The 12,095-nt window shown below is 40.3% G+C and overlaps 1 protein-coding gene across 1 annotated transcript in view; it reads right to left on the bottom strand.

Annotated features, from left to right (window-relative positions):
- Positions 1-12,095, bottom strand: part of LRP2 (LDL receptor related protein 2) — a gene marked incomplete at its 5' end in the record, with an annotated part of 198,609 nt that overhangs the window by 126,728 nt on the left and 59,786 nt on the right. The window contains 4 exons of the mRNA XM_080799264.1: positions 1,386-1,514; positions 7,737-7,856; positions 9,216-9,368; positions 11,231-11,347. Coding sequence (XP_080655390.1) covers positions 1,386-1,514; positions 7,737-7,856; positions 9,216-9,368; positions 11,231-11,347 — 519 coding nt within the window. The remainder of the gene's footprint in view (positions 1-1,385; positions 1,515-7,736; positions 7,857-9,215; positions 9,369-11,230; positions 11,348-12,095) is intronic.

Here is a 12,095-nt window from a genome sequence, read left to right as displayed (position 1 = left end):
ATTTGTACATTCTTACTTATGTATGTTAACAGTCTCTAGAATTAGAATAAACAATGGTTAATCATGGGAGAAGGGAAGTAGAGACAACTGGTCAGAGAGGAACAGAGATGGAGAAAGACATTTTTATAATTTAGAATTTTTGAACATTTGAATTTATTATCCTTTCAAAAGTAAATACATTTACTGTGTAAACCTGGCGATTCACAGACCTGTACCCCTGGGATAAAAATACATTATATGTTTATTAAAATTAAAAAAAAAAGTGTAGTCACCATTTGACAATATGGAAAATGGATATAAAAACAGAATAATTAGAACCCTATTCTTAATCCAAAAAATCAAGTTTCTTACTATCATCTCCCTAAGTCTTATGTTTCGAAGACTTATCTTAGTAAATTACCTCACATAAATGCAAAAATTTTTCAGGTTTGTATAGTAGTTAGTATAAAGTTAATGAGTAAAAAAATCTGTTCAAAGGAATATTCTTTCTTCAAAATATGCAGTACATTTTATTGCTTAAACAATATATCTAGGTAACGTTTATTAGTAAATGAGTTTATAAAGAAAAAAAAAAAGTAAATACATTTACTTGTTAAAAATCAGCTGTACCAAAAAGTTAGTAGATAGCAAATCAGGTATTTGTACACAAAAATAACCAGGAAATGGGCCACTCATCAATTCTATGAGCAGATAAATTTCAGAAGGCCACCAAAGGAACTTCAAGATCATGTGTGGGGGGAGAAAAGAAAAAAGAAAAAAAAAAAAACTGGAAAAAAGGAACAAAGATCTTCTTATCCAGAAATGCATGATGACAAAATAGGGGGGTGGGGAGGGGAATATCAGTTTTTAACAGATTTTCCCCATGACTTTTTGGTACTACAGTATTTAGACTGTTTCCAACAAAACACCCAGAATGAAGGCATTCCTCAAAATTCCAACCCAAATTTCAGAGGTCCATTTTGAATCAATCCTAAATTTTTCATAAACAATGCCAAAATTATTTCTATAGATACTTGTCACCCATGTTTGTGGTGAATTAATTAAAGTGTAAATGTCCAAGTAATCCAAAATCAGCAAAAGAAATATATTCCACAATTAAATGTGGCAGCTGACACAAAAGCTCAGACACAAAGTGAACAAGCAACAATTTTTTTTTTTAAATGACAAATGGTCATGATTAATCCATAAGTTGGTCCTAATAATCAAAATACATAATTAATTTGGACCCTTCCTTCTAGCAGCAGGGTCCACTCCTAATCTGTGATGATAAAATCCTACTATCCACATAAATGGCGATATTTCTTTTGTCATCTGTTATGGAAGGAGGATATTCATCATTTAAGTTTCCTGTTCAGTGGTATGGCAAGTGTCCTTAATTTACTTACAGGAAGTATTAGCTTTGCAATACCGTTGATGCTCCAAGACATACCCTTCTGCACAGTGGCACTGGTGATGGCCAATTCGGTCTTCACACATCTGGTCACAAACTCCCCATATCTGGCAATCATTAAAATCTGCCACGTGGAAAATAAACATTTATAATCGCCTTTACCAGCATTTTTTGAGTACACTATGACAAAAATCTTCGACCAGCTATACAAGAATGTGCTGAGGCCCATATCTAAATAAGCACCCTCTGGAGACAGCACAGATTCTAGGCATACAATAAAAAGTAGGAATTCAGAACAGGCATCTTCACAGTACAGAAAAATCCAAAAGCATTTAAAGTTCTTTTTTTTTTTAATCTACACATGGATAATTTTACAGAAGATGCACAGCACTGCTTAGATTCACAGTCCCATGGTATTGCATTTAATTTATTAATATTAATACAAATATTAATATTAATATCAATAAATTAATGATAATTCTTGTGTGATAAATAAAATTAGTATTAATATATAAAATTATCTGAATGGTTTACAAAATATCTGAATGAAAATATTTGTAAATTCTTCCCTTCAAAACTGTGCTTTCCAGTATAATAGCCACTCATCTACTATGGCTTCTTAAATTTATATTTAGATTAATTAAAATGAAATTAACTTAGTTTCTTAGTCTCACCACATTTCAAGGGACCAAAAGCTACATGGGATCAGTGGTTACCATACTGGTAATGTAGATATAGCACATTTCTACCACTGCAGAAAGTTCTACTGAACAGTGCTGCATCAGAATAAATTAAGACCTGCCTATATCCAACCCCTCAAGAAGACATAAAACTGTAACTGCAATGAGGTATTTGGAAAGATTCATTTCCCCAGCTAGCTGCCTTTCCTCTGATGTCAAAAATTACAACCAAAATTAAATTTAGATTAGTCTTAAGACATGAAAAGTATCCTCTCTTCTACTTACTCATTAACTTATTATTCATTCATTTAATAAGTGTTCATTGAGAAGCCATTACATGACAGGGTGTTTATGGTCACAGTAGTTCCAGTTCAAAATTCAGTAAAAGTGACATACAAACAATACAACATGGGAGGAAGGGAGCGGGTGGAACAACACAAGACATAAAGGGTCTTTCTCAGAGATCGTACAGCTTAAGGGGTACAAAGAATGTCCTATCTTGGTAGACTGGTGCCAAATATTTCATTGACCCTTCAAGTTCACATCCACTCTTCACCCTCCTTCACCCTGTGCCCTTTCCTGGGAAGAAGACCATCACAGCCTATACCATCAGGTTCTCAGTAAATTATAATTTCTGAAAGCACTGTACCCTCAGGTCTAAAATTCTCCACATTACTTGAATCTGAATATCCTTGCAGCAAATGTCAGAGTTGGGAATCAGGTTCTACCATACTTTCTGGATGGCCCACCATCTCACAACTCCCCAGTTACAAAGCTCAAGAAAGTCCTGGGATCAAGCTAATGTTTCCAATTTTCCCTCAAGACCAGATATAACAACACTGGCCTCCGTATCTTTCTTTCCAAGAACTGTGACTAACCTAAGGAAAAAATTAATCCAATTTGGACATGACAAGGTTAAAGGCACATGGGTATAAATAAAAGGCCCTTCCTGATTTCTCTCTTCTGTGTCCTCGCCTCAGCCCTGAGAAAGCACCACCTGAGGCTTTGCCTCAGTAGAAATGAAAGTACAGGATATCCACCCTCAAATTCCCAGAATGTCATGACCTCATTTTGAATGCAAGACCGATGAGAATATACTAAAGGGTCTGAAGCCACCCTGGGAGCAGGAGTTCTGATGTCAAACAGAAGAAAACAAAAAGTGAAGAAGTCATAACTAGGAATTCGTGGGTGCAAGTGCCCTTCCTATCACCTGAGCTACAAGTACTTTAACATCTGAATGAGTGTATAAAATCACTGTCACTTTTAATGACTGAGTAAGAGTATATTCTCTATTATGGAGGAAAATGAAGGCTAATTAAAATCCATCATTAGCCAAAGTGAAAACAAGAAAAATGAAAGTAGACTTGAAGCTTTTCCTGAGAACAGAAAAGTAGTGGAGGAAACTGTGTAAATCCCTAAAACACTTTATAATACGAACTCCCATCCCATTACCTTTACCTATTTTCCTTTTCATTCTTTGTTGCCTTGTCCCAACAGATACTATTTTGAAAATAGTTCAAAAAACCCTTTTTAGCTTGGACCCCCTTGGACATCTCTGATCCCTCTGGCTGTCTGAAATCCCCCTATGCTGAATGACCTCCTTGCCCTAACTCTGCATCACGATGTCATTCCGTCACCAAACAGCATGTCCCGTCAATCAGAAACAATAACCCTGGGTAAACTGCTTCGGCACGCCTCAGAGGCTCCACCGCCAGGTCAAGACTACCAGAGGCAGATGAATGGTAGAAGGACACAAGACTTCGTGTTGGGATTACTCAGTTTTATTCTTGATTTCCACCGAGGCATTCACTGGGGAGCCATGTCTAAGATGACAGATGTCGCATAGGTTTCCAACACCTGAAGCCATGTAGCGTATTACAGGCATACTGAGAGTATCTGTAGAACTGAAATGCTTGAAAGAACAAACGAGAACTATTTCCCTACAACCCCAGCTGCAACAAGTGTAACCGGTTTTATAATGTCACATATTAAAATTAACGAGTTCTCTTTACCAAGAAAGCAAAAGATAATCTTCTTTGAAATAAATGCAAAATGAACTCTAACCCAGCTTCAAAACTCAGGGGCAAAGAACACCTCCTTCAAAAACAGGGAAGAATCACAGAAGAAATCTCTGTAGGTGGCAAGGGGCCTAACACAAAAGCCCTCAAATCGCAGACTTTTGAGCTCATCTCCAAATGAAGCTAACGTACTAACTTCCCAGGCACATACTGCAGGGATTAAAAATGTTCATTGTGAGAGTTAAAACTAGTGACGCAGTATCAGACCACACCACCTCTTATGTGAACAGGGTGTGTTCTGTAAGTCCTGATATTATGCCACAGCATAATACTGGAATTTTCTATATTACATTTATTAATAGGCTAAATGTAAAAAAAATCTTGTGATGACAGTTTTTCATTTATTTCAGATTGCAAAACAAAGCGGCCCAGACCTCTGACATACAAGTAGTCCTAGACACTTGGAATTTTTAACCCAAAGCTCATCAATGACTTAGGAAAAAAGTGTTGGAAAATGTGCTATCTAGATGCTAAAGTGCCCCCCAAAAAGGAGGGGGGCGCTAAGAACAGGTTGTAGGGCATCACAAGACTAAACTGGGGATTCTGAAAGAGTAATCGCTTTTACTAAAAAGACTTCACGGCCTATCCAGTTCCAAATGCAAGGCAGCCCAGCCCCATCTCCTCTCTGGGGGCTGAGAAAGGAAAAAAAGAGAAGCTGACGGAATACTGAGAATGTGGCTTCTGGTATTTCTATTGGAATTCCTTTTCTATTAAGAGAAAGGAGAAATGCCTAGAGAACTAAAAGACTGAAATCGAACTGGCAGCTGGGTGGCGGGGGGGGGGGGGGGGGGGGGTAGCGGAGGAGCCTGACATTTGCCAAAGACAAAGGAGCAGGCTCACACCCACTGACGAGCACCACTAGGAGGAAAAGGAGATGTTGCCTTCGCAGCAATGCCGGGCAGCACAGGCAGAGGTCCCAGAGTCCGAATACCGCCTAACAACTGAGGATATTCATGTGAAAAGTATTTTCAAATCACTTAAATGCATCTCCAATGTGATGATGGTGACAATAATGATGATATTGGTAATAAACACAAAAAGTGTCCTGATTTCATTCAATGCCTGTGGCAGGTCACACTCTTTTATTCACAGAAGTTTTCAAATGATTAGAAATTGGGGGGCTTCCTTAAGTATTTAAGTTCCTTAAGTATTTCAGAATTGTCTCTGAGGCTTCAGAATCTCTTGGGGTATCTTTCATAAAGCACATGTCGTGTCTCATAGTCCTGTCTTGTCTTATAACATGTCTTCTATCCAACAAGTAACTGTACTGTTACTTGAGAGGAGCAATCAGATTGTGAGCAAACTTTGGGCTTGGTCCGGATACCAAAAACCTGAAATTGCCTCCTTCGAACACAAGGACAACCTCACTTGGATTACTTTACTAGATATAAAAGTCTCGTTTTTCTGTGTGTATGACATATAAATGAGCCCCATTATTATGGTTCTCAATAACACTGAGGAATAAACTTTCTCAAAAGTTCCAATTTGTAAACCAGAGTTCATTTGTGGCATGAAATCTTCTTCTGGCTGTGAGTAGTTATTTGATATTTGATAATCAAGTTGGAAGCCATGAGCTAAGACTAAAGACTGAATAACTTCATTAGATTTATCCAAATTCAATATTGTTGACCAAATTATATTAATATTTTAGAAATTACTTCAGAAGAAGCACTTTTGTGAAGTTATTTATTATGTATGCCATGTCTGTTTTTATTCAGGAAGCACTGAAAAATAGCTTATTTCTAAGAAATATCAAAAGAACACAAATACCCTGGGAAAAATTTGAATCATTTATCTTCTGGAAATCCATAGATGATTACCAAACTGAGTTTTTTTAAAGGATTTATTTATTAATTTATCTCTCTCTCTCTCTCTCTCTCTATCTCAAGCAGACTCTGTACTAAGCTCAGAGCCCCTTACTCAGGCATGATCCCACAACCAAGATCATGACCTAAGGTGAAACCACAAATTCACCACTTAACCAACCACCTGAGCCACCCAGGCATCCCTACCAAATTTGGTTTTAATGAATTATTGCAGTTGCCTTCCAGATGCCTTTTTGACAGGACCGGTAAAAACAAAGTTGTCTCGGGGCACCTGGGTGGCTCAGTGGGTTAAGCCTCTGCCTTCGGCTCAGGTCATGATCTCAGGGTCCTAGGATTGAGCCCCACATGGGGCTGTCTGCTCAGCGGGGAGCCTGTTCTACCCCCCACTCTCTGCCTGCCTCTCTGCCTACCTGTGATCTCTGTCAAATTAATAAACAAAATCTTAAAAAAAAAAAAAATGAGGTTGTTGGGGTGCCTGGGTGGCTCAGTGGGTTGGGCCTCTGCCTTTGGCTCAGGTCATGACCTTGGGGTCCTGGGATCGAGTCCCGAGTAGGGCTCTCTGCTCAGTGGGGAGTCTGCTTCCCCCCCTCTCTCTGCCTGCCTCTCTGCCTACTTGTGATCTCTTTCTGTCAAATAAATAAATAAAATCTTAAAAAAAAATGAAGTTGTTTGTTTTTTAAATCTTTTGGACACTTCCTGCTAATAGGTTTATTGTTTACGTATCAAAAATCAGAAAGAAGGAGGGGCACCTGGGTGGCTCAGTCAGTTAAGAGTCTGACTGTTGATTTCAGCTCAGATCATGACCTCAGGGTCACGAGATCAAGCCCCATGTCCGGCTGGCACTAGGCATGGAGTCTGCTTAAGATTCTCTCAGCCCCTCTCCCTTTGCCCCTCCCCCGCCTCTTAATAAATCAGAAAGAAGGAAAAAGAAATCAGAGAATTAAAAATTCATTGTTCAAATCCTAAAAAACTGAAAACTGATACTTGGCCATAGTAATTCTCCCATCATAAGATCCCATCCTACTCACGGAAGGCCACAAAGCCGGCTCACGTCAGAATCAAAAATTTCCTAGTGGGAGAAATCATTCTTATAATTCAGGTAAGAGAGATGTGAGAACTATTTGGTACACCAGCATCCAGTTCAATGCCAGCCAAACAAAGGAAAATGATAGTGTTTGCCCTTGAACAAAGCTTCTAGAAGCTTCAAACAGAGGTCAAAATCAGGGGAATTAACAAACAGCATGGCATGGGCACTGACTGGCCACTGTGGTCAGCGGGGCAGTGAGCTGATGATCCTTTCCTCTTAGGCGACCACTCTTTAGTTGCTGGTTGGAGGCTGGAGCACCCTGGAGAAGAGACCAGGTGAGCAGGGTAGAGTAGCTGACGGGTTCAAGCAGCAGTTATTACCAACGACATGGATGTATTCCAATACTGAACAACCAGTATGGCCACACCAATCCTACTTCCGAACACTTAAGAAGGAAACACAAAAGACTTCCTCCTTCATCAGGCTGTACACAGATATCCATGGAGCTAATCAACTCACTCAAAAGAACCACTCTTTTGCCTTGTGCCCCTCACAAGTCTCTCCAACTTAAAACTTCATATTGTCCAGGTTTTCTATGGGGACTGTGTCCCTCTTTGTTATAACGACTGCAACTCCCATCCACAAGCACAAACACCTTGATGTTAGAGATCACAGAAGCCATCAGTGCCACAGCACTGTGACAAAACATTATAGACACTCCCACTTGTCACTCACCGACACAGTTGCGGGTATTATTTGGGTCAACAATAAAACCTGGGGGACAGTAACACATCCCTCCATTTGGTGACATGTGGCACTGGTACTCACAGCTCAGCAGAGAACACAAATTCACATCTAAACAGAGAAAAACACTTTGTTAAGTGAATGGTGACCTCTGGACAAGACTGATATACCTATAATGTAAGAGCGTCTTTTATCAAACCTAAAACCTAAGTAAGCATGTAGCAGAGGCACAGAAATTATTAGCCTTCAAGCCTTACTTCTTTATTATGCATGAAAAGCTCAACTCATATTTTTAAAATATAACTCCTTTTAAAACTGTAACTGTGCAAGTATAAGTCATCTTAAGTGCTCTTTACAGAAAAATCAGGTCGTAAGTCTATCTTTTTGTCTACATAATAGAAAAAGTCAAGAATTCTCAAGTGACTAGATTGAGAATAACATTAAACATGTTAATCATGGCTACTTCTAAACAACGTCTAGATAATTTACAGAGTGCACCATTGATGAAGTCAATGTCTTAAGTTGTATTCCCTTACAGGACAGTCACTTGTCCACATAGCTGACAGAGTAATGGAGTACAGTCACAGAAAAAGAAAAAATAAAAATTGGTTCAAGGTATATGTCCCAGAAACCAGAAGCTTCTCTTCTGAGTGCAGCCAGGTAAGACTTTTCCATTAAGCATAAGCCAGGAAATAAATCTCCACAACATCTTTAAAATCATGAAAATTGCCATTAAAACCATTCTGCCCGAGTTTAGGAAAAAATACCACAAACATTTTACAGCTCCTCCCACCAAGAGATGGAGTCTGTCTCATCAACCCATTGAATCTGCGCTTGGCCAAATGATTTGCTTCAGCCAGTAACACTTTTAGCAAACATGACCTAAGAAGAGATTTAAAAGAGCTTACACACTAGGGTTCACCTTTTCTACTATCTTGCGGAAAGATACCAGCCTGAGCTTTTACTGCAACATCCTTGGCATGTGAGTGAGCTGGTCTGGGCCTTAAGAACTTCCTAGCCAACCCACAGAACTAAGAGAAATAGTAAGTATTTGTTTGTGTAAGCCAGTAAGCCTCAGGATAGATAGTTATGCAAATACTGATACTCTCTGTATTTGGGAATCTATTATAGAAAAACAGAAACACTGGGGCACCTGGGTACTCAGTCAGTTGGGCATCTGCCTTCGGCTCGGGGAATGGTCCTGGGATCCTGGGACTGGGCCCCACATCAGGCTCCCTGCTCAGCGGGGAGACCTACTTCTCCCTCTCACACTCCCCTTGCTTGTGTTCCCTCTCTCACTGTCTCTCTGTGTCAAATAAAAAAATCTTAGGAGGGAAGGAAGGAAGGAAGGGAGGGAGGGAGGGAGGGAGGGAGGAAAGAGAAAGAGAGAGAGAGAGAGAAAGAAAGAAAGAAAGAAACAAACAAAAACATTTTGATCTGAAAGCTACCCAGATAAATTTCCATACTCACCACAGTGTTGCCCTTTGGTGCTATTGTTTTCGTCTTCTCCTCCTGGACAATCTAAAGTCCCATCACAAACATTTGTGATTGGGATGCATTTTCCAGACTCTGGACAAGCCCATTCACCTGGGTAGCATTCACGAATATGGTGACTACTGCTTTCTGCAGGGGAGGAATAAAAGAATCATAGGCCATATCATGGGTGGAGCCAGCTCTTTTTGATCCATGGGTAAGTGAGAATACAGATCAGGTAGACAAGAGAAGTCTACAAATGACCTAAACTGGTACTTGCTAACTCTACCACTAGTCTTTTACTGGGATTCTAAGAAGTGACAAATGGGGAGCACCTAGGTGGCTCAGTCATTAAGCGTCTGCCTTCGGCTCAGACCCTGATCCCAGGGTCCTGGGATCGAGCCCCACATTGGGCACCCTGCTCCGTGGGAGGCCTGCTTCTTCCTCTCCCACTCCCCCTGCCTGTATTCCCTCTCTCACTGTCTCTCCCTCATATAAATAAACAAAATATTTTTTAAAAAAAAGAAGTGACAAATGGAATTATTTAAGTTCCATTCTTTCTAAGGTAGGCAGTTCTCAGCCAGGTTATAGGAGTAAGAAGAGACATGGACCTGAATTATCAAACTAGATTAATAACCCCTAGAAGAAAATTCAGTTATTTAAATCATGAATTACAGAACTAGACTTACTGAGGTGATGCCAAGATTCCTCAGTTTTTCATCTGTTTTTGTCTTTTTGGACCAGGGTGGGCGGTAGAGGGTTGGGGGGGTTGGGGGGACTGTTTGATTTTTTTTTTTCCTTTAGTGAAATGTCAACAATGTAAGAAAACCTATGACTAACTATAGGGAGACTACTTCTTGGAATACCAATACCAATGGATTTTCCCCAAGCATCACTCTCATTATACTTGCTTTAGGGTGTGGGTATTAGGAACTTCTGAACTGTTCAAGGTACTAGTGGTGAAGGAGGTGATACCACTGGAATTTCCTCCTCAGAGAATCTTGAAACAACTCCCTGAGTAGCTGCTTTTCCGGCAACTACCAGTTCCTACTTCTTTCTCACATGTTCCCCAGGTGGCCTCTCTTCTACCACTGGATGTCAGTGACCCATGTGGTTGAAAAATCTGAATTGAAAACAAAGACTAACTGAACTGTTATCAAGGTATAAAGTCATTTTTAGAGGTTATAAGGCCAAGGCAAGTCACGTTTCCCCCTATTTTCCTTCCTTTCCCACCCTACTTCTTTTACACAAATAAGCCAAGTTAAAATAAGTAAAATAAGCATTCTACAAAGGAAAAAGTCAGCATGTGTTATAGAAGGGGGACAGACTGCCCCACCTACTTTACGTCAATGATAAGAGGGAAGAGATTGTAATTGATACTGTAATTGAGTTAGTGTCTTTGTAAGAAAAGCTGGTGAAGTCACCTCCTTCTTCCCCACCCACTAAGTTAATTAACCTACAGCCAATCCATAGATAATTTCTAACATAGATAATCCACATAGATAATTTCTAACAAGGGAAGTAGGAATGCAAATTCTGGAAAACACTTTAAGAAAATGCTTTCCAGGGATGCCTGGGTGGCTCAGTTGGTTAAATGTCTGCCTTCTGCTCAGGTCACGATCCCAGATCCCTGGGATCAAGTCCCACACTGGGCTTCTTGCTCAGTGGGGAGCCTGTTTCTCCTTCTTCCTCCTCCTCCCCCTGCTTGTGCTTTCTCTCTCTAACAAATAAATAAGTAATACTTTTAAAAAAAGAGACAGACTGGGGCGCCTGGGTGGCTTAGTAGTTTAGCCTCTTCCTTCAGCTCGGGTCATGATCCCAGGGTCCTAGGATCGAGCCCCACATCAGGCTCTCTGTTCAGCGGGAAGCCTGCTTCCTCCTCTCTCTCTGCCTGCCTCTCTGCCTACTTGTGATCTCTGTCTGTCAAATACATAAATAAAATCTTTAAAAAAAAAAAAAAGAGACAGAGAGAGAAAAGAAAATACTTTTTGGTCAGAATCTCTCCTCCTTACCACATCCATTTTCATCGCTGTTATCCTTACAGTCGTTCTCTCCATCACAAACCGCATTTTGACTAATGCAGTAGCCGCTGTGGCAAGTGAACTGGTTGCCTCTGCAGGTCTCATAGGCTGGAAAGAAACAAGAGCTGCACTCCAAAGACACAAACTGCTTGGGAAAAATCAAAGAGTTCACCTCACTGCCTAAACTTCTGTCAAGTATCTTCACAGAAAGATTCGGGAAAGAAAAGGGGGAAAAGAAGGACAAAGAAGGGGAAAAAAGGAAGAAAAAGTAACAGCAGCTTTGGGTCGAGGAAATAAACTCAGGTGCCTGTCTACGCTCTTCTCGAGATCACAAACAAGGTGGTCAGCTGTAGGCTGACACAAGAACGCAGACTGATAAACGTGTTACAGGCATGGCGGTGCCCAGCGTGCCCTTACTTTATCACAAGCAGCAAAAGTGCTATCCACAACCAAACGCTTCTGAGTCACCCATTCCAAGCTGTCACATTCTCTCTAACACTCACTGAAATAAGCCCAGGGGCCAGAAGGGAAATCAGGCATGGCTCATAAAAAGTTAGAATGACATCGAAAGTATTTAACAAAGCAGAGGTGCCAACCAATCAAAACGGGTGTGGTGACAAATCATAATATACTAGTAAATAAATGACCACAAAAAGGTGCCAACCAATTTTGTGAAATTAGTAAAACTCTCTCACAGAGACTTCAAACTACAGATTCCAACAAAATGAGTCCAGAGTTGGCAACAGTGAGAGGTGGGCTGCATTGCAGGCAACGACTTGGGGGGAAAGAAAGTAGGGTCAGAGTTAAAAAGCAGAGGCAATGAAAGCCATCTGTAACACACTGACTTGCCTATCCC

Source organism: Martes martes (genome assembly GCF_963455335.1).
Source record: "Martes martes genome assembly, chromosome: 3".
Lineage (NCBI taxonomy): Eukaryota > Metazoa > Chordata > Mammalia > Carnivora > Mustelidae > Martes > Martes martes.
This window is presented reverse-complemented; position numbering and strand designations above follow the sequence as displayed.